We start from the raw sequence: 26,971 nt of genomic DNA on the forward strand, positions 1-26,971 counted from the left end.
TATAAGAAATATTAAGAAATAAAAGTATATGAATGGACAAAGTGGTGTACACTTAATGTCGTGTCTAACATTGAATATAAAATTGCCGTTGCACTTGAAAATTGCCGTTGATCTTAACCCATTCCATGACCAGCCCGAAACCCCTTAACGCGCATGCCGCAGATAACGAAACGGAGTTGCTTTTTGCTACGTTGTAATTACACTTTTCTCCCCATTTTGCTATCGATATTTTAATGTTGTTTTTGCTGTTCAGCTTGCATTCGAAAATCGCTTCGCTTTATTTGTTTTTAAGCACTGAATTAAATAGTGCAATAAAATGCAAGGTTGCTAATATGTGCTGAAATATTCATATATTTACGCAGTACATAACAGGAAAATAAGAAACAATAGAGGATTGGACGAAAAGAAATTATTTTCATAGCACTAATTATTTTATTGATTTATTTTTCTTTTTGCTTTTATCTCAGTATATCTTTTTTTTTTCTTTTACTGTTAAATGTAAGATGATCTATCTTTCAAAAGGCCTCAACAAAACATTCTTCAAGCAATTGACTGATCGATCCAACGTGTGAGCAAGAAAATTGAATGGACAAAAACGCTTTAAGTGTGGGAATGATATTCTAAGAGGATAAAAAGTATTCTTCGGTTCCTTTTGATATATTGTAAGTAGGTATGCCGGTTAATAAAATCAGCCGCTTTATGAAATCAAATGTCCCGAGAACGAATGTGATTTTAATAAGCGGCGGTCACTGTACCTGCAGCGTTTTCGGTGGGTGGTCCGACCGGCTGAAGCCTGTAGCAGCACATCTGCTCGGTGGGGAGCTCGCAGTTCCCCTTCCCCGGGTATCGAACCTCGTCCCGCAGGAAGCTCTGGTGGTCGGACATCCGGATCACCCTCTCTCTCCGGACCTCGTAGTACTTGGCTTCTTGCTGTGGTCCGAGGAAAGCGTCGGGCACCTGTCGCCGGGCCTGGGAGAACCTGTGGAAAGCAAACGCTTTCTATTTGAAAATTGCGAAACTGAGAGAAAAGTGGAATGAAAAACAGTATAACCACGATTTTACGTTGCTCTAGTGATAAAAATCGCAACAAAGCGGGAAAACGTAAAATCAGGGCAGTCTAAGCCCTGTAAGTTGTTTAAAAACTTACACTTTCCCAATGGATAGTGAAAAAACCCTGTAACCTCGACTCATTGTTCGCTTATTGCAAGGCTGCTACTGCTACCATAGAGTAATAATAAGAGTAGACCGAGCTTTCCCAGACTTGCTGATGAAAAAATTGGTTCATGGATACATCATGTGACTGGTGGGAGGCTTGGCGAAAACTTTGGCAGCATGGTTGCTAGATGGCAACATTATCTATAGTTTGGCACTCGACATGTATTTTAAGACGTAATGTGTTTTCATTATAATTTTTTTTCCCAGGTGCAGAGATTGAACTGTTTTTCTTTTAGTTATGCTTTATTTTGACATTAGTAATTAGTTTCTGATTACAGTTTTCAGTAACTTTTATTTCATTCGGAACTGCTACGTCAACGTTGGCGTAAATGTAATGGCGTTTGAAATTGTAGGTAAAAATCTTACCGTTTGCCGATTCTTTTTGGGCGCTTGCATCTTTCATTGCTTAGAGAGTTATTGAAATTGAATGAAGAAAATGCACAGTACTATCTAAACGAAAAACTCAGTATATTAACAAAATATTTACAACTTAGAATAACAAATTTACAAGTCGGACTCCATAAAAGATCATTCTTCTGTGTTGCATCAACTCTATTTATTTTATTTCTCGCCGGCGTTGATCGTCTGCTGCGATCAACGCCCGCTGTTGCGAGGATATCCATCAGTCACATGGTTTGGTTTATGAGCAGCAAAAGGGTTGCCATAGCTCAGTCTATTCTTATTATTAGTCTATAACTGCTACTAAAAATAGTTTCTTTAGTAGCCTAAAATATAAAATATAGTCTCCAAAATGGTGACCAGAGGCAGAAAATACTATTTTTTGCTATTTTAGAAACTATTTAACAGTTTCTAAAATAGTTTTCCACCTACCCTGCACCAATTTATAGAAATTCAGTAAGATCAATAACATTAGCAATTTAATTTTTGAGCATTGGGAATTGCTTCTTTTTAACACGCTTTTATTAGCTTCACCTGTATGTATGTATGTATGTATGTATCTTGTAACGGAGTCTTGCAGCTCAAATTTCGCCCACTTCCTGCGATCGGATTCTTTTGAAATTTGGCACGCGACCACAGACCCGATGACAATGCAATATTCTATAATCAAATTAACTCTTTTAATTGTTAGTTTCCTCCAATTTTAATCAATATTTTGGCATAAATCCAACAATGTGAAAAAGGAAAAAATTAAAAAAATACATTAAAAAATGCTCGCAAAAATTATTTAAAAATATCTACAAAAACCTTCAATTTTTCTGCATCAGACAAAATTTGTTCCAATGTTCCAAGGTCATTAGAACATGAAATATAATTGTTTTTAACTCATTTCATGCCAAAATTTAGGTGAGCCTTCCATTGGAAATTCATTGCTGATCAGACCATTGTTGAACAAAACTTTTATTCAAATGCATCTCAAATTTTCAAAGTAATATAAATATGTATGATTACCGCAAACATACATCGATGACTCACAGTATAGCTTCCCATCGGGGTGCCCTTGTCTTAACTTTAAGACATTACCTCGCACACGTTTTATAAATAATTTCGTCAATTAAGTCCCAATCTGATTCAAATTTTCATGTACCGCACAAAAAAAAAAAAAAAAAAAAAAAAAACTTTGCCTGATAATTCTCCAACATAAGACTAAAAAACATAAAAATAAAATAATAGTTTAAAAAACTAAAAAAACACGTTTCCGTAGCAAAATGAACTAAAAAGTGAAAAATAATCTTTGGATGATAGTAGCTGATTAAGTGATTGGTCAACTACTATCATTCAAAGATTATTTTTCACTTTTTAGTTCATTTTGCTACAAAAGCGTGTTTTTTTAGTTTTTTAAACTATTATTTTATTCCCTTCCAACTCTATTCTTACTAATTTTTCTACTGAAAAATTATTCAAGTATTTTACTTAAAAACAATTGGAACAATCTTGGCAAATTGCGGACCCCCCCCCCCCCCCCCGTTGCTGTTGCGCCCCTGGCGAATCGAAACGCCACATTCGCAATCTTTCCGCTAGCGTGAAAGCTAGCGCTAGCGCTCGCTTTTAAAAAAATGATTCAGAATTCAAACAGGGCGGTCATTCCGAGCTCGTCAGCTTGCGAGATCGAGATTCTCGCTCACGAGATTGGTTCTGATGTAGAAATGTCGCAAAGTAGTATTCTAACCTACTCGAACTTAGCTTGCGGCTAGGTTCGAGTAGATTAGAATACTACTTTGCGACATTTCTACGTCACAACCAATCACGTGAGCGAGAATCTCGATCTCGCAGTTTTCCCGTCAGAGACATAGGAACGGCACAGCATATCTACTCCTGATTCTCAGATGCAATGAATCTCGAGCTCCAGCAATCAAATTTCAAGCAACTCACTTACTTGAAATACGCCGCCAGCTCAGTCATTTCCAGCCGAGGACTGCAGTTTCGTGCTTATTAGCACTCATCAGCCCGGCATAGGAAAGTGACTGAGCTGGAGGTGGGAAACCTCTTAAGGAAGCCAAGAGAGCCAAACTAACTGGTAGCTAATATAGAATTAGCGCAGACCAGACGAGTGACCGAAGCAATGGTTCGGTTCAACTCGAGGAACCGAACTGGTAGCTAATTCTATATTAGCTACCAGTTTGTTTGGCTCTCTTGGCTTCTTTAAGAGGTTTTCCACCTCCGGCTCGGTTAATCCTATGCCGGGCTGATGAGTGCTAATAAGCACGAAACTGCAGTCCTCGGCTGAAAGTGACTGAGCTGGCGGTGTGTTTCACGTATTTCTGCTTTAGCTCTAGTGCTAATAAGCACGAAACTGCAGTCCTCGGCTGGAATTGACTGAGCTGGCGTTGTATTTCATGTATTTCTGCTTTAGCCCTAGTGCTAATAAGCACGAAACTGCAGTCCTCGGCTGGAATTGACTGAGCTGGCGTTGTATTTCACGTATTTCTGCTTTAGCCCTAGTGCTAATAAGCACGAAACTGCAGTCCTCGGCTGGAATTGACTGAGCTGGCGTTGTATTTCACGTATTTCTGCTTTAGCCCTAGTGCTAATAAGCACGAAACTGCAGTCCTCGGCTGGAATTGACTGAGCTGGCGTTGTATTTCACGTATTTCTGCTTTAGCCCTAGTGCTAATAAGCACGAAACTGCAGTCCTCGGCTGGAATTGACTGAGCTGGCGGTGTGTTTCATGTATTTCTGCTTTAGCCCTAGTGCTAATAAGCACGAAACTGCAGTCCTCGGCTGGAATTGACTGAGCTGGCGGTGTGTTTCATGTATTTCTGCTTTAGCCCTAGTGCTAATAAGCACGAAACTGCAGTCCTCGGCTGGAATTGACTGAGCTGGCGTTGTATTTCACGTATTTCTGCTTTAGCCCTAGTGCTAATAAGCACGAAACTGCAGTCCTCGGCTGGAATTGACTGAGCTGGCGTTGTATTTCATGTATTTCTGCTTTAGCCCTAGTGCTAATAAGCACGAAACTGCAGTCCTCGGCTGGAATTGACTGAGCTGGCGTTGTATTTCATGTATTTCTGCTTTAGCCCTAGTGCTAATAAGCACGAAACTGCAGTCCTCGGCTGGAATTGACTGAGCTGGCGTTGTATTTCATGTATTTCTGCTTTAGCCCTAGTGCTAATAAGCACGAAACTGCAGTCCTCGGCTGGAATTGACTGAGCTGGCGTTGTATTTCATGTATTTCTGCTTTAGCCCTAGTGCTAATAAGCACGAAACTGCAGTCCTCGGCTGGAATTGACTGAGCTGGCGTTGTATTTCATGTATTTCTGCTTTAGCCCTAGTGCTAATAAGCACGAAACTGCAGTCCTCGGCTGGAATTGACTGAGCTGGCGTTGTATTTCACGTATTTCTGCTTTAGCCCTAGTGCTAATAAGCACGAAACTGCAGTCCTCGGCTGGAATTGACTGAGCTGGCGTTGTATTTCATGTATTTCTGCTTTAGCCCTAGTGCTAATAAGCACGAAACTGCAGTCCTCGGCTGGAATTGACTGAGCTGGCGTTGTATTTCACGTATTTCTGCTTTAGCCCTAGTGCTAATAAGCACGAAACTGCAGTCCTCGGCTGGAATTGACTGAGCTGGCGTTGTATTTCATGTATTTCTGCTTTAGCCCTAGTGCTAATAAGCACGAAACTGCAGTCCTCGGCTGGAAATGATTGAGCTGGCGTTGTATTTCACGTATTTCTGCTTTAGCCCTAGTGCTAATAAGCACGAAACTGCAGTCCTCGGCTGGAATTGACTGAGCTGGCGTTGTATTTCACGTATTTCTGCTTTAGCCCTAGTGCTAATAAGCACGAAACTGCAGTCCTCGGCTGGAAATGATTGAGCTGGCGTTGTATTTCACGTATTTCTGCTTTAGCCCTAGTGCTAATAAGCACGAAACTGCAGTCCTCGGCTGGAATTGACTGAGCTGGCGTTGTATTTCACGTATTTCTGCTTTAGCCCTAGTGCTAATAAGCACGAAACTGCAGTCCTCGGCTGGAATTGACTGAGCTGGCGTTGTATTTCATGTATTTCTGCTTTAGCCCTAGTGCTAATAAGCACGAAACTGCAGTCCTCGGCTGGAATTGACTGAGCTGGCGTTGTATTTCATGTATTTCTGCTTTAGCCCTAGTGCTAATAAGCACGAAACTGCAGTCCTCGGCTGGAATTGACTGAGCTGGCGTTGTATTTCATGTATTTCTGCTTTAGCCCTAGTGCTAATAAGCACGAAACTGCAGTCCTCGGCTGGAATTGACTGAGCTGGCGTTGTATTTCACGTATTTCTGCTTTAGCCCTAGTGCTAATAAGCACGAAACTGCAGTCCTCGGCTGGAAATGACTGAGCTGGCGTTGTATTTCACGTATTTCTGCTTTAGCCCTAGTGCTAATAAGCACGAAACTGCAGTCCTCGGCTGGAATTGACTGAGCTGGCGTTGTATTTCACGTATTTCTGCTTTAGCCCTAGTGCTAATAAGCACGAAACTGCAGTCCTCGGCTGGAAATGACTGAGCTGGCGTTGTATTTCATGTATTTCTGCTTTAGCCCTAGTGCTAATAAGCACGAAACTGCAGTCCTCGGCTGGAAATGACTGAGCTGGCGTTGTATTTCATGTATTTCTGCTTTAGCCCTAGTGCTAATAAGCACGAAACTGCAGTCCTCGGCTGGAAATGATTGAGCTGGCGTTGTATTTCACGTATTTCTGCTTTAGCCCTAGTGCTAATAAGCACGAAACTGCAGTCCTCGGCTGGAAATGACTGAGCTGTTGTTGTATTTCATGTATTTCTGCTTTAGCCCTAGTGCTAATAAGCACGAAACTGCAGTCCTCGGCTGGAAATGACTGAGCTGGCGTTGTATTTCACGTATTTCTGCTTTAGCCCTAGTGCTAATAAGCACGAAACTGCAGTCCTCGGCTGGAAATGACTGAGCTGGCGTTGTATTTCACGTATTTCTGCTTTAGCCCTAGTGCTAATAAGCACGAAACTGCAGTCCTCGGCTGGAAATGACTGAGCTGGCGTTGTATTTCACGTATTTCTGCTTTAGCCCTAGTGCTAATAAGCACGAAACTGCAGTCCTCGGCTGGAAATGACTGAGCTGGCGTTGTATTTCACGTATTTCTGCTTTAGCCCTAGTGCTAATAAGCACGAAACTGCAGTCCTCGGCTGGAAATGACTGAGCTGGCGTTGTATTTCACGTATTTCTGCTTTAGCCCTAGTGTTAATAAGCACGAAACTGCAGTCCTCGGCTGGAAATGACTGAGCTGGCGTTGTATTTCACGTATTTCTGCTTTAGCCCTAGTGCTAATAAGCACGAAACTGCAGTCCTCGGCTGGAAATGACTGAGCTGGCGTTGTATTTCATGTATTTCTGCTTTAGCCCTAGTGCTAATAAGCACGAAACTGCAGTCCTCGGCTGGAAATGACTGAGCTGGCGTTGTATTTCACGTATTTCTGCTTTAGCCCTAGTGCTAATAAGCACGAAACTGCAGTCCTCGGCTGGAAATGACTGAGCTGGCGTTGTATTTCACGTATTTCTGCTTTAGCCCTAGTGCTAATAAGCACGAAACTGCAGTCCTCGGCTGGAAATGACTGAGCTGGCGTTGTATTTCACGTATTTCTGCTTTAGCCCTAGTGCTAATAAGCACGAAACTGCAGTCCTCGGCTGGAAATGACTGAGCTGGCGTTGTATTTCACGTATTTCTGCTTTAGCCCTAGTGCTAATAAGCACGAAACTGCAGTCCTCGGCTGGAAATGACTGAGCTGGCGTTGTATTTCACGTATTTCTGCTTTAGCCCTAGTGCTAATAAGCACGAAACTGCAGTCCTCGGCTGGAAATGACTGAGCTGGCGTTGTATTTCACGTATTTCTGCTTTAGCCCTAGTGCTAATAAGCACGAAACTGCAGTCCTCGGCTGGAAATGACTGAGCTGGCGTTGTATTTCACGTATTTCTGCTTTAGCCCTAGTGCTAATAAGCACGAAACTGCAGTCCTCGGCTGGAAATGACTGAGCTGGCGTTGTATTTCACGTATTTCTGCTTTAGCCCTAGTGCTAATAAGCACGAAACTGCAGTCCTCGGCTGGAAATGACTGAGCTGGCGTTGTATTTCACGTATTTCTGCTTTAGCCCTAGTGCTAATAAGCACGAAACTGCAGTCCTCGGCTGGAAATGACTGAGCTGGCGTTGTATTTCACGTATTTCTGCTTTAGCCCTAGTGCTAATAAGCACGAAACTGCAGTCCTCGGCTGGAAATGACTGAGCTGGCGTTGTATTTCACGTATTTCTGCTTTAGCCCTAGTGCTAATAAGCACGAAACTGCAGTCCTCGGCTGGAAATGACTGAGCTGGCGTTGTATTTCACGTATTTCTGCTTTAGCCCTAGTGCTAATAAGCACGAAACTGCAGTCCTCGGCTGGAAATGACTGAGCTGGCGTTGTATTTCACGTATTTCTGCTTTAGCCCTAGTGCTAATAAGCACGAAACTGCAGTCCTCGGCTGGAAATGACTGAGCTGGCGTTGTATTTCACGTATTTCTGCTTTAGCCCTAGTGCTAATAAGCACGAAACTGCAGTCCTCGGCTGGAAATGACTGAGCTGGCGTTGTATTTCACGTATTTCTGCTTTAGCCCTAGTGCTAATAAGCACGAAACTGCAGTCCTCGGCTGGAAATGACTGAGCTGGCGTTGTATTTCACGTATTTCTGCTTTAGCCCTAGTGCTAATAAGCACGAAACTGCAGTCCTCGGCTGGAAATGACTGAGCTGGCGTTGTATTTCACGTATTTCTGCTTTAGCCCTAGTGCTAATAAGCACGAAACTGCAGTCCTCGGCTGGAAATGACTGAGCTGGCGTTGTATTTCACGTATTTCTGCTTTAGCCCTAGTGCTAATAAGCACGAAACTGCAGTCCTCGGCTGGAAATGACTGAGCTGGCGTTGTATTTCACGTATTTCTGCTTTAGCCCTAGTGCTAATAAGCACGAAACTGCAGTCCTCGGCTGGAAATGACTGAGCTGGCGTTGTATTTCACGTATTTCTGCTTTAGCCCTAGTGCTAATAAGCACGAAACTGCAGTCCTCGGCTGGAAATGACTGAGCTGGCGTTGTATTTCACGTATTTCTGCTTTAGCCCTAGTGCTAATAAGCACGAAACTGCAGTCCTCGGCTGGAAATGACTGAGCTGGCGTTGTATTTCACGTATTTCTGCTTTAGCCCTAGTGCTAATAAGCACGAAACTGCAGTCCTCGGCTGGAAATGACTGAGCTGGCGTTGTATTTCACGTATTTCTGCTTTAGCCCTAGTGCTAATAAGCACGAAACTGCAGTCCTCGGCTGGAAATGACTGAGCTGGCGTTGTATTTCACGTATTTCTGCTTTAGCCCTAGTGCTAATAAGCACGAAACTGCAGTCCTCGGCTGGAAATGACTGAGCTGGCGTTGTATTTCACGTATTTCTGCTTTAGCCCTAGTGCTAATAAGCACGAAACTGCAGTCCTCGGCTGGAAATGACTGAGCTGGCGTTGTATTTCACGTATTTCTGCTTTAGCCCTAGTGCTAATAAGCACGAAACTGCAGTCCTCGGCTGGAAATGACTGAGCTGGCGTTGTATTTCACGTATTTCTGCTTTAGCCCTAGTGCTAATAAGCACGAAACTGCAGTCCTCGGCTGGAAATGACTGAGCTGGCGTTGTATTTCACGTATTTCTGCTTTAGCCCTAGTGCTAATAAGCACGAAACTGCAGTCCTCGGCTGGAAATGACTGAGCTGGCGTTGTATTTCACGTATTTCTGCTTTAGCCCTAGTGCTAATAAGCACGAAACTGCAGTCCTCGGCTGGAAATGACTGAGCTGGCGTTGTATTTCACGTATTTCTGCTTTAGCCCTAGTGCTAATAAGCACGAAACTGCAGTCCTCGGCTGGAAATGACTGAGCTGGCGTTGTATTTCACGTATTTCTGCTTTAGCCCTAGTGCTAATAAGCACGAAACTGCAGTCCTCGGCTGGAAATGACTGAGCTGGCGTTGTATTTCACGTATTTCTGCTTTAGCCCTAGTGCTAATAAGCACGAAACTGCAGTCCTCGGCTGGAAATGACTGAGCTGGCGTTGTATTTCACGTATTTCTGCTTTAGCCCTAGTGCTAATAAGCACGAAACTGCAGTCCTCGGCTGGAAATGACTGAGCTGGCGTTGTATTTCACGTATTTCTGCTTTAGCCCTAGTGCTAATAAGCACGAAACTGCAGTCCTCGGCTGGAAATGACTGAGCTGGCGTTGTATTTCACGTATTTCTGCTTTAGCCCTAGTGCTAATAAGCACGAAACTGCAGTCCTCGGCTGGAAATGACTGAGCTGGCGTTGTATTTCACGTATTTCTGCTTTAGCCCTAGTGCTAATAAGCACGAAACTGCAGTCCTCGGCTGGAAATGACTGAGCTGGCGTTGTATTTCACGTATTTCTGCTTTAGCCCTAGTGCTAATAAGCACGAAACTGCAGTCCTCGGCTGGAAATGACTGAGCTGGCGTTGTATTTCACGTATTTCTGCTTTAGCCCTAGTGCTAATAAGCACGAAACTGCAGTCCTCGGCTGGAAATGATTGAGCTGGCGTTGTATTTCACGTATTTCTGCTTTAGCCCTAGTGCTAATAAGCACGAAACTGCAGTCCTCGGCTGGAAATGATTGAGCTGGCGTTGTATTTCACGTATTTCTGCTTTAGCCCTAGTGCTAATAAGCACGAAACTGCAGTCCTCGGCTGGAAATGATTGAGCTGGCGTTGTATTTCATGTATTTCTGCTTTAGCCCTAGTGCTAATAAGCACGAAACTGCAGTCCTCGGCTGGAAATGACTGAGCTGGCGTTGTATTTCACGTATTTCTGCTTTAGCCCTAGTGCTAATAAGCACGAAACTGCAGTCCTCGGCTGGAAATGACTGAGCTGGCGTTGTATTTCACGTATTTCTGCTTTAGCCCTAGTGCTAATAAGCACGAAACTGCAGTCCTCGGCTGGAAATGACTGAGCTGGCGTTGTATTTCACGTATTTCTGCTTTAGCCCTAGTGCTAATAAGCACGAAACTGCAGTCCTCGGCTGGAAATGACTGAGCTGGCGTTGTATTTCACGTATTTCTGCTTTAGCCCTAGTGCTAATAAGCACGAAACTGCAGTCCTCGGCTGGAAATGACTGAGCTGGCGTTGTATTTCACGTATTTCTGCTTTAGCCCTAGTGCTAATAAGCACGAAACTGCAGTCCTCGGCTGGAAATGACTGAGCTGGCGTTGTATTTCACGTATTTCTGCTTTAGCCCTAGTGCTAATAAGCACGAAACTGCAGTCCTCGGCTGGAAATGACTGAGCTGGCGTTGTATTTCACGTATTTCTGCTTTAGCCCTAGTGCTAATAAGCACGAAACTGCAGTCCTCGGCTGGAAATGACTGAGCTGGCGTTGTATTTCACGTATTTCTGCTTTAGCCCTAGTGCTAATAAGCACGAAACTGCAGTCCTCGGCTGGAAATGACTGAGCTGGCGTTGTATTTCACGTATTTCTGCTTTAGCCCTAGTGCTAATAAGCACGAAACTGCAGTCCTCGGCTGGAAATGACTGAGCTGGCGTTGTATTTCACGTATTTCTGCTTTAGCCCTAGTGCTAATAAGCACGAAACTGCAGTCCTCGGCTGGAAATGACTGAGCTGGCGTTGTATTTCATGTATTTCTGCTTTAGCCCTAGTGCTAATAAGCACGAAACTGCAGTCCTCGGCTGGAAATGACTGAGCTGGCGTTGTATTTCACGTATTTCTGCTTTAGCCCTAGTGCTAATAAGCACGAAACTGCAGTCCTCGGCTGGAAATGACTGAGCTGGCGTTGTATTTCACGTATTTCTGCTTTAGCCCTAGTGCTAATAAGCACGAAACTGCAGTCCTCGGCTGGAAATGACTGAGCTGGCGTTGTATTTCACGTATTTCTGCTTTAGCCCTAGTGCTAATAAGCACGAAACTGCAGTCCTCGGCTGGAAATGATTGAGCTGGCGTTGTATTTCACGTATTTCTGCTTTAGCCCTAGTGCTAATAAGCACGAAACTGCAGTCCTCGGCTGGAAATGATTGAGCTGGCGTTGTATTTCACGTATTTCTGCTTTAGCCCTAGTGCTAATAAGCACGAAACTGCAGTCCTCGGCTGGAAATGATTGAGCTGGCGTTGTATTTCATGTATTTCTGCTTTAGCCCTAGTGCTAATAAGCACGAAACTGCAGTCCTCGGCTGGAAATGACTGAGCTGGCGTTGTATTTCACGTATTTCTGCTTTAGCCCTAGTGCTAATAAGCACGAAACTGCAGTCCTCGGCTGGAAATGACTGAGCTGGCGTTGTATTTCACGTATTTCTGCTTTAGCCCTAGTGCTAATAAGCACGAAACTGCAGTCCTCGGCTGGAAATGACTGAGCTGGCGTTGTATTTCACGTATTTCTGCTTTAGCCCTAGTGCTAATAAGCACGAAACTGCAGTCCTCGGCTGGAAATGACTGAGCTGGCGTTGTATTTCACGTATTTCTGCTTTAGCCCTAGTGCTAATAAGCACGAAACTGCAGTCCTCGGCTGGAAATGACTGAGCTGGCGTTGTATTTCACGTATTTCTGCTTTAGCCCTAGTGCTAATAAGCACGAAACTGCAGTCCTCGGCTGGAAATGACTGAGCTGGCGTTGTATTTCACGTATTTCTGCTTTAGCCCTAGTGCTAATAAGCACGAAACTGCAGTCCTCGGCTGGAAATGACTGAGCTGGCGTTGTATTTCACGTATTTCTGCTTTAGCCCTAGTGCTAATAAGCACGAAACTGCAGTCCTCGGCTGGAAATGACTGAGCTGGCGTTGTATTTCACGTATTTCTGCTTTAGCCCTAGTGCTAATAAGCACGAAACTGCAGTCTTCGGCTGGAAATGACTGAGCTGGCGTTGTATTTCACGTATTTCTGCTTTAGCCCTAGTGCTAATAAGCACGAAACTGCAGTCCTCGGCTGGAAATGACTGAGCTGGCGTTGTATTTCACGTATTTCTGCTTTAGCCCTAGTGCTAATAAGCACGAAACTGCAGTCCTCGGCTGGAAATGACTGAGCTGGCGTTGTATTTCACGTATTTCTGCTTTAGCCCTAGTGCTAATAAGCACGAAACTGCAGTCCTCGGCTGGAAATGACTGAGCTGGCGTTGTATTTCACGTATTTCTGCTTTAGCCCTAGTGCTAATAAGCACGAAACTGCAGTCCTCGGCTGGAAATGACTGAGCTGGCGTTGTATTTCACGTATTTCTGCTTTAGCCCTAGTGCTAATAAGCACGAAACTGCAGTCCTCGGCTGGAAATGATTGAGCTGGCGTTGTATTTCACGTATTTCTGCTTTAGCCCTAGTGCTAATAAGCACGAAACTGCAGTCCTCGGCTGGAAATGACTGAGCTGGCGTTGTATTTCACGTATTTCTGCTTTAGCCCTAGTGCTAATAAGCACGAAACTGCAGTCTTCGGCTGGAAATGACTGAGCTGGCGTTGTATTTCACGTATTTCTGCTTTAGCCCTAGTGCTAATAAGCACGAAACTGCAGTCCTCGGCTGGAAATGACTGAGCTGGCGTTGTATTTCACGTATTTCTGCTTTAGCCCTAGTGCTAATAAGCACGAAACTGCAGTCCTCGGCTGGAAATGACTGAGCTGGCGTTGTATTTCACGTATTTCTGCTTTAGCCCTAGTGCTAATAAGCACGAAACTGCAGTCCTCGGCTGGAAATGACTGAGCTGGCGTTGTATTTCACGTATTTCTGCTTTAGCCCTAGTGCTAATAAGCACGAAACTGCAGTCCTCGGCTGGAAATGATTGAGCTGGCGTTGTATTTCACGTATTTCTGCTTTAGCCCTAGTGCTAATAAGCACGAAACTGCAGTCCTCGGCTGGAAATGACTGAGCTGGCGTTGTATTTCACGTATTTCTGCTTTAGCCCTAGTGCTAATAAGCACGAAACTGCAGTCCTCGGCTGGAAATGACTGAGCTGGCGTTGTATTTCACGTATTTCTGCTTTAGCCCTAGTGCTAATAAGCACGAAACTGCAGTCCTCGGCTGGAAATGACTGAGCTGGCGTTGTATTTCACGTATTTCTGCTTTAGCCCTAGTGCTAATAAGCACGAAACTGCAGTCCTCGGCTGGAAATGACTGAGCTGGCGTTGTATTTCACGTATTTCTGCTTTAGCCCTAGTGCTAATAAGCACGAAACTGCAGTCCTCGGCTGGAAATGACTGAGCTGGCGTTGTATTTCACGTATTTCTGCTTTAGCCCTAGTGCTAATAAGCACGAAACTGCAGTCCTCGGCTGGAAATGACTGAGCTGGCGTTGTATTTCATGTATTTCTGCTTTAGCCCTAGTGCTAATAAGCACGAAACTGCAGTCCTCGGCTGGAAATGATTGAGCTGGCGTTGTATTTCACGTATTTCTGCTTTAGCCCTAGTGCTAATAAGCACGAAACTGCAGTCCTCGGCTGGAAATGACTGAGCTGGCGTTGTATTTCACGTATTTCTGCTTTAGCCCTAGTGCTAATAAGCACGAAACTGCAGTCCTCGGCTGGAAATGACTGAGCTGGCGTTGTATTTCACGTATTTCTGCTTTAGCCCTAGTGCTAATAAGCACGAAACTGCAGTCCTCGGCTGGAAATGACTGAGCTGGCGTTGTATTTCATGTATTTCTGCTTTAGCCCTAGTGCTAATAAGCACGAAACTGCAGTCCTCGGCTGGAAATGACTGAGCTGGCGTTGTATTTCACGTATTTCTGCTTTAGCCCTAGTGCTAATAAGCACGAAACTGCAGTCCTCGGCTGGAAATGACTGAGCTGGCGTTGTATTTCACGTATTTCTGCTTTAGCCCTAGTGCTAATAAGCACGAAACTGCAGTCCTCGGCTGGAAATGACTGAGCTGGCGTTGTATTTCACGTATTTCTGCTTTAGCCCTAGTGCTAATAAGCACGAAACTGCAGTCCTCGGCTGGAAATGATTGAGCTGGCGTTGTATTTCACGTATTTCTGCTTTAGCCCTAGTGCTAATAAGCACGAAACTGCAGTCCTCGGCTGGAAATGATTGAGCTGGCGTTGTATTTCACGTATTTCTGCTTTAGCCCTAGTGCTAATAAGCACGAAACTGCAGTCCTCGGCTGGAAATGACTGAGCTGGCGTTGTATTTCATGTATTTCTGCTTTAGCCCTAGTGCTAATAAGCACGAAACTGCAGTCCTCGGCTGGAAATGATTGAGCTGGCGTTGTATTTCACGTATTTCTGCTTTAGCCCTAGTGCTAATAAGCACGAAACTGCAGTCCTCGGCTGGAAATGATTGAGCTGGCGTTGTATTTCACGTATTTCTGCTTTAGCCCTAGTGCTAATAAGCACGAAACTGCAGTCCTCGGCTGGAAATGACTGAGCTGGCGTTGTATTTCACGTATTTCTGCTTTAGCCCTAGTGCTAATAAGCACGAAACTGCAGTCCTCGGCTGGAAATGACTGAGCTGGCGTTGTATTTCACGTATTTCTGCTTTAGCCCTAGTGCTAATAAGCACGAAACTGCAGTCCTCGGCTGGAAATGATTGAGCTGGCGGTGTATTTCACGTATTTCTGCTTTAGCCCTAGTGCTAATAAGCACGAAACTGCAGTCCTCGGCTGGAAATGACTGAGCTGGCGGTGTATTTCACGTATTTCTGCTTTAGCCCTAGTGCTAATAAGCACGAAACTGCAGTCCTCGGCTGGAAATGACTGAGCTGGCGTTGTATTTCACGTATTTCTGCTTTAGCCCTAGTGCTAATAAGCACGAAACTGCAGTCCTCGGCTGGAAATGACTGAGCTGGCGGTGTATTTCACGTATTTCTGCTTCAGCCCTGGCTATATTGGGCGGTAATTTACTGAATATAACTCACTTACTTGTTGTGCGAAGGAAGGAGGCCGATCGCCGATCCGACCGCAGTGCTGACGACGATGGCTGATAACAGCAGGTTCTCCATCTTTTATACCCGGACAGTCGAGTGGAGGTCAATCCGGCTGTACAGAAAAAAAAAAAAATAATTTGAATTTTGACGTCTTGAATTCAAATTATGTTTCTCGCAATCACGAGTGTGTGTATGTAGGCGTGTGTGTTTGTGTGTGGGGGTTATGCGTATGTGTGTGTAGGCATGTGTGTTTGTGTCTGTGTGTGGGGGGGGGGGTATGTGTATGTGTGTGTAGGCGTGTTTGTGTCTGTGTGCAAGCATGAATGTGTGGGTAGTTGTGTGTATGTGTGTGTATGTTTTTGTGTCTGTATGTATGCGTGTGTATATGTGTTTGTATGTGTGTATGTGTTTGTGTATGTATGTGTAGGTGTGTGTATGTGTTTGTGTATGTATGTGTAGGTGTGTGTAAGTGTTTGTGTGTGCGTGTATGTGTGTGTCTGTATGTATGTATGTGTATATGTTTTTGTATGTGTGTTTGTGTAGGTGTGTGTATGTGTTTGTGTGTGTGTGTATGTGTGTGTGTCTGTATGTATGTGTGTGTATATGTTTTTGTATGTGTGTTTGTGTATGTATGTGTAGGTGCATGTGTGTGTGTGTAGGTGTATGTGTTTGTGTATGTGTGTGTAGGTGTTTGTGTATGTGTGCGTGTGTGTGTGTAGTTGTGTATGTATGCGCGTGTGCGTAGGACATGGATGCAGCCTGGAGACGGCTTTCGCTATAGGAGCAGCATCGTGAGGAGCCGGTCGACAGTGATGCTGCGGAGGGTGCTGGCGGGAAAATAAAATGATAGCACGCCAAAAACAGTCAAGTGAGAGCAATAAGCAATCGTGATTGCTCAAAAAGAAGTTTAAAATCATATTCGCAGGTGGGGCATTTATACGCATATAAGTTCATTTTATTCAGTGGTGCCCATACCCCAAATACCACACTCCTCCCCCAAATACCACACTCCAAGGAAGAAGACCTCCCTATAAAAAAAAGGGAGAAGATACCCTTGAAAACACCCTCGCCGCTAAAAATTTCAATGACGCAATCAGCGCCATGCGCTTCCCTTAGTTGGGCACCCCTGCTTTAGCCAAAGTCAAACTAGTATTTTTTTTAAATGAAATATGCTTAAAATACTAACCAGAAAGCAAAATAATTTACGATTTTACCAACCTCATAACTTAAAAATGAATTCAAGTTCAAAGAATCTCAATATTAATAACTAATTGCAAAACTAAAAACATGGCTATTACAATGCATTCAGCTATAATCACCATTCTGCTTCTTATAGGGGATTCGTTATATTAAAAACTAGTGGTACCCGCACGGCTTTGCCCGTAATAGAAAATTAAAAGGTCTTTTGGTTCGCCTGTATATTTACAAAAAATGTATGGTGAATTTTCTCGCCCATTGGCTTGTGCCCGTGTTACGGTTCCACGTCATGATAATTTCGTAATTGACTCGTCCATCTTATGATAGTTTTGTTCTTAGAATTGGAATAGAAAAAGAACCACATCGAATTTTCGAAACATCGCTTCGAGGTGCACACCGCCATGCTACAAACTAGCTTGGTGCCAAACTTCATGAAAATCGGCCGAACGGCCTAGGCGCTATGCGCGTCACAGAGATCCTGACAGAGATCTTAACAGACAGAGGGACTTTCAGCTTTATTATTAGTAAAGATAAAGAAGATACGCAATATTTTTTAAAAATCTTTTAACATGAGGATTTATTTTTTCACTTATCAGAACTGAAATTATTGTTACCTTTGGCTGAAATTATTCTACGTTAAAAATACATAGAATCGTAATCAATCAGGAAAAAAACAAGATCTATGGGAGGGGTTCGGACCCCCTGGACCCCTCCCTTGTGTGCGCCACTGTCTCCAGTACAGTATTTAGTTTAAGTACACTGTTAAAAAATTTCCGGAAAATTTACGGTAATTGTTACTGGCATCCATGTTGCCAGTAACTATTACCGTAAAAATCGAATGTTACAGTAAAATTTTCCGGAAAATTTACGGTAATTGTTACTGGCATCCATGTTGCCAGTAACTATTACCGTAAAAATCGAATGTTACAGTAAAATTTTCCGGAAAATTTACGGTAATTGTTACTGGCATCCATGTTGCCAGTAACTATTACCGTAAAAATCAAATGTTACAGTTAAATTTTCCGGAAAATTTACGGTAATTGTTACTGGCATCCATGTTGCCAGTAACTATTACCGTAAAAATCGAATGTTACAGTAAAATTTTACGGTTTCCTCGGTTGGTCACAGCAACCAATTGGAGCTGGGATCGCTTATTTCTCCGGTATAAATTACCGTAAAAATCAGCGATGCTGTAAGTCCAACATTTTACAGTAACAATTAAAAGAAAATCTTCCTGATTTTTTAACAGTGTAGATACTTTTGTCGGGAAAAATCCAATTATCCGGGCGCTTGATCACCGGACTGGTTCTCATTGATTCGGATAATTGAAGTTCTACTACACTACGTTTTACTGTTTTCTTTTCAACGATATTACTTTTTGGCGACAAACATCATTTTAAGTTCTTTCTGTTTGATGATTATTTCACAATTTGGCGCAAAATTCAATTTTAAACTAATATTACATGAGAGGTTTACAACAGTTATCTTAAACTTACCTTTCCGTCGATGGCGAGGGGTAGAAGAGTTGGAGTTGCACTTGGAAGGTTTCTGTTCCACTAATCTTATTTGCAATGGAGGATCGAAGTCGACGCAGTAACATTTATCTAAGCAGTGGGAGGAGAGTGAATGAATCAGTGGTGGATACAAAGGGAGGGTCATGAACCCCTCCCCCCCCCTAAACCAGGGGCGGATCCAGAATTTTTTGAAAGGGGGGCTCAAGTTTCAATGGTCAGCGTGTTATCTATATATATATAAATGAATGTTTGTCTGTATGTCATCCATGACCTCAAAAACTACCCGGCAGATTTGGCTGAAACTTTCACCGTTTGTTATTTTTGGTACTGGGAATGTTTATAGACCAGTTCGAAAAAAATCCGATCGATCGTTCCTTTTTTATTCCAATTTAAGTCACAATCCATTGGCTAAATACGAATAAAATGCAGAAATGAATTCGCGTGAAAGATCTCATTGATAAGAAGCCATTTTTCTCGAGTTTGAACAAATAAATTCTTTCTTTATTGTTTTATGGCTTTTCATGCAACGGGGGGACTTAAAACTTTTCCTATTTGATATTTTTAGCGATCTTTCAAACTGCGTGAGTACAAAATTTGAGGCTTCACTTGATACCTGGACCTATTATTATGAAAATTGCTATATATATGTATTTTTCTAGGGAGAAGGTGCATGATATGCTCATTGAAGCCACTCGCCACCAGGTGGCACTGCAGAGTAGCCACTTCTGCCCCGTTCAACCGATTGTCATGAAAATCAGTATAATGATGTATTTTTTTGTTGGCGTAGCAACGCGCGTCGGGTACAGCTAGTACCGTATAAAAAATCAGTTCAACAGGGGTGCCAATCCCCCCAAGGGTGATGGCAAACCCCCTCCATAGATTACGACCCCCCCCCCCACCAAAAATTTAGATCAAAACCCTTTCACATTACCCCCTGCCCCTAAATTTTTCAATGGCGTAACCTGTGCCGTGGATCATATTCCCCCAAACTTTCACTAAAAATCATATTTCTTTGGCAGACAAGCTGGTCACGTTACCATATTAAATAGTTGGATACATTTACATTAATATTTTATAGCACACAAAACGTTGTGGTTTGAAGTGCTCTGGAAAAACTTTAAGCTCATTAGAGGTGATTAATCTTATGAAAATGAACAAGAGACTCATAATAGCAGTAGCCCACTAAACGAACTCCGACATACCCTTTGGATTATGACATATTGGGAAGAAAAACCTTACAGAACGAAGCAAAAAAAGGAAAACATTAATTCTAGATACTATTTTTTCGGATCTGAAAATTTGAAGTCTGAATAATAATCATTAAAAAAATCTTGTCTCAGGGGGGTCAGTTGACCCTTTGACCCTCCCCTGAACCCCCCCCCCTAAACCGTCAACAACAGAATCCGTCCACTTTGCGTTCAAACACTTCTCTACATAGTATAAAATGAAATCTCCAAAAACCGTCTGTGTGTTTGAACTCACAAAACTCGAGAACTACCCGGTCGATTGCGCTGAAATTTTCACAGTTTGTTCCTTTAAGTCCTGAAAAGGTTTGCAGACCAGTTCGGAAAAAATTCGATGAATAGTTCTTTTTTTATTCCAATTTAGGCCCAATTTTCACGTAAATTCTCAAATATGTGGTGAAAAATTACTTGCAGATATTAATATTACATATCGTTGGAAAGGGAAGAATTTTCCGCGTTCTACGCAATTTGTTCCAACGCTCTAACTAAATTGCGGCGGGAGTTATTTACGTTTTTAGCTCGAATTTGTTTAGGCTTAGCTGAAATTTAGGCACTACTTTCTTCACTAAATAAATCAATAAAAAGTGAAGGAATTTTGACACCATTGAAAAAAGCTACCTTTTTTACTCCAGATCTAACGCGACCTATGGTCGGAAGTTTAACCCTCTATCTCCATTAGAAAAAAAGTTACAAGCGAATGAAATGAAGTTCAAAAATCTGTTCTCCATTCAAGTTTTTAACCATTTTATTTTGCGTTTCCACGGTAACGCTTTTTGAATCCATCATTTTCATCTTTCTCATTTTCAATTCTGAAACTTATTTTATTTTGTGTTTCCATAGTTACGCTTTTTAAATCCATCTTTCTCATTTTATTTTAATTTCTTAAAAGTATTTTAATATCAGTCGTCATTGTTTGGAGGGGAAATTTTGCATGACGATTTTTTTTCCTTTTATTTATGTGCCTGATTGTTGAATATACGTCACTTGACACAATTTTTGTTTTCAAAATAGACCGGGCAAAGCCGGGCAACGCAGCTATAGTACTTAGTATAAAATGAAGTCTCCAAAAAGCGTCTGTGTGTTTGAACTCGGAAAACTCGAGAACTACCCGGCCGATTGCGCTGAAATTTTCACAGTTTGTTCTTTTAAGTCCTGAAAAGGTTGGCAGATCAGTTCGGAAAAAATTCGATGAATAGTTCTTTTTTATTCCAATTTAAGCCCAATTTTCACATAAAATCCTGAATATGGGAGTGAAAAATTACTTGCACTTATTAATATTATATATCGTTGGAAAGGGTAGATTTTCTTGCATTCTACGCAATTTGTTTCAATGCTCTAACTTACTTACGGCGGGTGTTGTTTGCTTTTTTTAGCTCGAATTTGTTTAGGCTTAGCTGAAATTTAGACACTACTTTCTTCATTAAATCTATCCATAAAAAGTGAAGGAATTGTCCCACAGTTTTCTTTTTGACACCATTGGGAAAAAGCGACATTTTTTACTCCAGTTCTATATTGACCTTTGGTCGAAAAATTAAGCTTCTATCTCGAAAGGAAAAAAAGTTACAAGCCTTTTAAAATCATGTTCAAAAAATGGCATTTCAATTCAAATTGTTTAACCATTTTCTTTCGCATTTTAATTTCTTAAACTTATTTTATTCCGTGTTTCCATGGTTAAGCTTTTAGAATCCATCTTTCGCATTTTAATTTCTTAAAAGTATTTTAATATATGTCGTCATTGTTTGGAAGGGAAATTTCGCATGATTTTTGAGCAATCACGATTGCTTATTGTTCTCACTTGACTGTTTTTGGCGTCCTATCATTTTATTTTCCCACCGCCACCCTCCGCAGCATCACCGTCGACCGGCTCCTCACGATGCTGCTCCAAGAGCGAAAGCCGTTTCCAGGTTGCATCCATGTCCTACACACACGCGCATACATACACAACTGCACACACACACGCACGCATACATACAGACACCTACACTTACACACACAGAAAAACATACACACACACATGCACACAACTACCCACACATTCATGCCTGCACACACATACACATACCCCCTCCCCACAAACATACCCCCCCTCCCCCCACACACACATACCCCCCTCCCCCCACACACACATACCCCCCTCCCCACACACACACATTCATACACACAACTACCCACCACTTATGCCAGCACACAGACACAAACACACATGCCTACACACACATACCCTTCCCCCCCCCACACACAAACACACACGCCTACATACACACACTCGTGATTGCGAAAAACATAATTTGAATTAAAGATGTCAAAATTCATATTTTTTTTTCTTCTTTATTTATTTAGGCTTGATTGTTGAATATACGTCACTTGACGCAATTTGTATTTTCAAGGTGAATCGGGCAAAGCCGGGCAACGCAGCTAGGTATGCATAAAATGTAACGATTTTCTACAATACGGTTTCGATATGACACCAATGTATCTCGCCAATTGGCTTGTGCCCATGTTACGGTTCCACGTTATGATAATTTCGTAATTGACTCGTCCATCTTATATTTTTGTTCTTAAAATTGGAATAGAAAAAGAACCACATCGAATTTTTGAAAAATCGCTTCGAGGTGCACATTCCCATGCTACAAACTAACTTTGTGCCAAATTTCATGAAACTCGGCCGAACGGTCTAGGCGCTATGCGCGTCACAGAGATCCAAACATTCTACAGACATCCAGACATCCTCCGGGCAGAGAGACTTTCAGCTTTATTATTAGTAAAGATTATTTTATTTATTTCGAATTTGCTTTTGTGTAATTATTGTTTTAAGCTAAAATTTCGCATGAATTGCCTATTGAAGGGGTAACATTTCCCACAACCAGAGTTGAGCAAATTTTAATTGCATGAACAATTAAAGATTAACAATTGATTAATTGGTAAACATAACCAAACTAACAATTGATCAATTGTAATTGTAGAGAATTACAATTAACGATTAATTAATTGTTAATTGTAGTTTACTACAGTTAACAATTTATTAATTGTTAATTGTAGTTTGCTACAATTAGCACACAAGATATATTTCGTACACAGTATTAAAAGTGCTTCAAAACACACTTGCTGGTGCGAGGGGGAAATGAAAGAGAGACATACATCAAAGACAAACACAAGCATTTTATTTTGATCTCTTGAAAGCCTCATCTTCAAACATACAACCATGAACATACATCAAATACATTTGCAACAAAGATAACAACAGCAAACGTATGAAGCGACTAAGTTAAAAGTAGGGGGATGTGGGGCAAAGTTAAGATAGTTTACCTTTTTTTAGAATGAACGAATTGGAAATTTGTTTGGTAAATGACAACACATAAGGAAAGTATTTTACTATAAAACTTGCATCAAAACATTATTTCATATTTTTGGCAAATCAATTTGTTTGTTCAAAAAAAAGTGAAAGTTTCACTTTTTCTTTGCATGGGGCAGGTTGAAAATGAAATATTTTTGTATGGAAATATTTTCTATTTGAGTAATAAAAATATTTTTCTATGGAAATATTTTCTATTTGAGTAATAAAAATATTTTTGTATGGAAATATTTTCTGTTTGAGTATTAAAAATATTTTTCACCAAAAACAAATAAACAATAAAAGAAAAAAAAAACAATAAATAAATCAATTAATGAATGAGAAAAATAAATGAGTTAATGAAACAGTGAATGAATAAGAAAATAGGTGAAGGAATAAATAAATGGTTGAGTGGATTAATGATGTAGACGAATTAAGTAATAAATGAATATGTAAATGATTTAATAAGTAAACAAAATGATTTATTTCACTTTGCCCTGCATGCAACATTTAAAATAAAAATAAGCTTAATGTTAAATAAATAATTACTGCAGCAAATATTAGTAAATCTCAGTAAATATTTAAAATGTTAATAACTAGAAAATCGAATCAAAAAACTTTATTTTTCATTTTGCTTTATAAAAAAAAAGGGGGGGGGCAAAGAATTTCCACTTCTTTTTTCCTTTTAAAGGTACACAAATAAATAACAAAAATGATAAAATAAATTTTCAATGCTGCAAGTTTTATTAAATTGTTCTTTCTTTATGTACTGTCATTGTTGGGATAAATTTCCAATTTGCTGACTTGGAAAAGGTACCTTAACTTAACTATTTCCCTTTGCACCACACACCTATACTTGGCTCAGGGTTGGCAAAAACCCGGGTTTTTTTAAAAAAAGCCCATGGACCCAGGGTTTTTTTAAATAAAACCCAAAAAACCCAACTAAAGCTGGGTTTTTTTAAAGAAATGTAGGGTTTTTTTGTCTTTTTTTAGTTAAAGTGTGGGGTACTTGTAGCATATTGTAGCGTAAGTATATTGACAAAGCACAAAAATTATCTTAGAGTAAAAAAAAAGCTGGAAAACGAGTTAAAATTCAGCGTTTTCTAAAGAAAAGTATAAAAGACGACAAAACCGAAGAAAGTTTCAGATTTTTTAGTTTCTATTTTTACCAACAGTTAAGGCAAATTTACTTCTTGAGTGATAAAATCTATTGTTCGTTTTTAATTACTACTATTTTTTTTTTGCATTTTACTTTATAGTATTTTATTTTGTTATGCAAAACTACTGTAGAACCTCAAGTAGTTTAAATCCCTTTTTACTAAATTCCAGCTTAATCAACACATTTCTTTAAACTTTATGTTGCCTGTTTTTCTATTTCTGTGTAAATATTAAACTTTTTCGTAAGATATTGAAAATACTGTACATCCTATTCTAACGGTCTGTACGGTCTGTCTAACCGTTTGAGAAACCTGTTAATTTCTAAAAAATATACCTTATTTATTTGAGATTTGTGACGTGTTGGTTTGCAGAAAATTATTCACATGAAAGCCTTTTGGCTAGAGTCGTTTCCTCTGTACAATCTACAAATATTGAGAAAATCAGACGTGACAGGACTTAGTATTATCAAGATAATTTGAGTTATTTTTCAGTTAAAGAAAAAGTTAAATATATTTATTTAAAACCTTTGAAGTATTTTTTAAATGTAGTCAAGAGTTAGGAAATGCTATTTAAGTTCAAAATTCATTTTTTATGTCCATTGTCTGTGGTAAAGAACAAATAAAAAATAAATTTAAATTGTGAAAGTATTTAAATTAATCAATTTTTTCTAAAAACTTCTCAAAATTTAAAAAAAACCCAAAAGTGGGCTAAATAATGGGTTTTTTTAAATGGGTTTTTTCAAAAAAACCCATTGGGTCCAACCCAATTGGGTCCAATTCGGCCAACCCTGACTTGGCTGCTTTTCCACATATATTGAGAACATATTTTTGCCCTCCTCTTTTCCCAAAAACTTTGAAACGCTGAGCCCAACCATTTTCATAGAATATTCAAAACACATTTATTACTTTTAAAAGAACTAGAACCTTTGGACTTTGACTAGAGATTGCTTCACAGTTAAATACTATTAAAAGCATTATAGACACATTATTGTTCGGCCATTTATACATTGTGTCGATGCATTTTGATAAAAAGCATTCATGTTTTACTAAAAACAAACCTTACTAAAAATATTCTGTAAAATTAAAACATTAAAAAAGTTATTTAAATCTACATACAATATTGATTATTGTAACATGAAATATTTGCATGTAATTTAGAATTAACACTAAATTTTATATTTTTATTAATTTTAATTCTGTTACTTTAGCATTAGCTGCTTAAATATTTTTTCCTTCATTAGTTATTTTACAAAAATGAAATATTTGCATGTAATTTAGAATTAACACTTAACTTTATATTTTTATTCATTTTAATTCAGTTACTTTAGCATTAGCTACTTAAATATTTTTTCCTTTATTAGTTATTTTACAAAAATGAAATATTTGCATGTAATTTACAATTACACTCAACTTTATTTTTTTATTAATTTTAATTCAGTTACTTTAGCATTAGCTACTTAAATATTTTTTACTTTATTAGTTATTTTACAAAAATGAAATCTTTGCATGCAATTTAGAATTAACACTTAACTTTATATTTTTATTCATTTTAATTCTGTTGCTTTAGCACTAGCTACTTAAATATTTTTTCCTTTATTAGTTATTTTACAAAAATGAAATATTTGCATGTAATTTAGAATTAACACTTAACTTTATATTTTTATTAATTTTAATTCAGTTGCTTTAGCATTAGCTACTTATATATTTTTTCCTTTATTAGTTATTTTACAAAAATGAAATATTTGCATGTAATTTAGGATTAACACTTAACTTTATATTTTTATTAATTTTAATTCAGTTAGTTTAGCATTAGCTACTTAAATATTTTTTCTTTATTAGTTGTTTTACAAAAATACATAATCCAGCAATAGAAAGCATTAGTGCACACCCACAAGACAATTTCCCTTTTTCTGACCAATTTTCAGTTTCAACAAGGCATTTTAAATGTATGTTGAATTTTAAATTCTTCCATTATTAATTATTTCATGAATGTTAAATAAAAAAAGAATACTGTCAGCCCCACTTAATCGGGTAATGGATGTACAAATACTCTGCTTATATGAATAAAACCTCCTAGAACTGAATATTTCCCCATAGACACAATGTTAAAGTTCCTCGCTTAGTTGAATAATTTCTCCGGATAATCGAATAATAGTAATCAGCTTTAGCAAATATTTTTACATTCGCCATTACAAAAAAAAAAAAAAAAAAAAAAGACCTGATGTGTGCATCACATGACTTCCTTTTACTCCAATTTGATGTCATTTCCCCATTATTGGCCATTTTAATGTGATTCAATTGTTTTACTCTCTAAATATCACCAACAGTGGCCAAATTGAAATCAGATTCATAAAAAAAAAAAAAAAAAACGCCAAATTTGTCGCCAAGTTGGCGACCAAAAGACTTGGCGTCAAAACTTGGCGACCAAAAGACTGGCGATCTATCGCCAAGTGTCCGCCAAATTATAACACCACTTGAGATTACATCGAAAGTAACAATGATTTCCCCCCAAACAGGTTCAAAAGATCCCCTTAGGAACATCCGAATGCAACCAAAAGGGAAGGTGCACAACGAGACCCCACTAGGAGTCTAATTACTAAATTTCAACTTTCTAGGACATACCATTCTTGAGTTATGCGACATACATACGCACATACATACATACATACTTACAGACGTCACGAGAAAACTCGTTGTAATTAACTCGGGAATTATTGTCAAAATGGATATTTCGTGTGTCTATATGTCCTTAGGCACTTAGGAACTACTTTGATATACCCCCCCCCCCCCAAATCGGAAATTTGGCGACTTTTTCAAAAATTTTTGCCACAAAACTTTTAAAAAAAAACTCAAAAAATGGTACAAAATACATGAAAATACTAAATTTGGCAACAGCAAAAACCTAAAAGCTGAAAAAACCTAAATTGGCAACACCAAAATAAGGAACAGCAACCCTAAAAAGTCCGTAGCCAGATTTGGCGCGTAATTTTTGGGGGT

General features: G+C 40.1%; 1 protein-coding gene across 1 annotated transcript; it reads right to left on the minus strand.

Annotated features, from left to right (window-relative positions):
- Positions 1-732: 732 nt before the first annotated feature.
- On the minus strand, positions 733-15,644 carry LOC129232064 (uncharacterized). The gene is made up of 2 exons (XM_054866300.1): positions 15,527-15,644; positions 733-979 (listed from the first exon to the last, which is right to left on the minus strand). Exons 1-2 carry the CDS (start codon positions 15,604-15,606, stop codon positions 733-735), a joined length of 327 nt encoding a protein of 108 aa, XP_054722275.1. The 5' UTR covers positions 15,607-15,644.
- Between the last annotated feature and the right edge of the window lie 11,327 nt (positions 15,645-26,971).

Source organism: Uloborus diversus, unplaced genomic scaffold (genome assembly GCF_026930045.1).
Source record: "Uloborus diversus isolate 005 unplaced genomic scaffold, Udiv.v.3.1 scaffold_1033, whole genome shotgun sequence".
In the NCBI taxonomy this organism is placed as follows: Eukaryota; Metazoa; Arthropoda; class Arachnida; order Araneae; family Uloboridae; genus Uloborus; species Uloborus diversus.

What these genes read in the sequence shown, in the direction of transcription:
- LOC129232064 (XM_054866300.1), bottom strand. Translation starts at nt 15,606, where the DNA reads ATGGAGAACCTGCTGTTATCAGCCATCGTCGTCAGCACTGCGGTCGGA. An exon ending in CTCCTTCCTTCGCACAACAA is followed by an intron (nt 980 to 15,526) that starts GTAAGTGAGTTA and finishes TGCTTTCCACAG; the next exon opens with GTTCTCCCAGGCCCGGCGAC.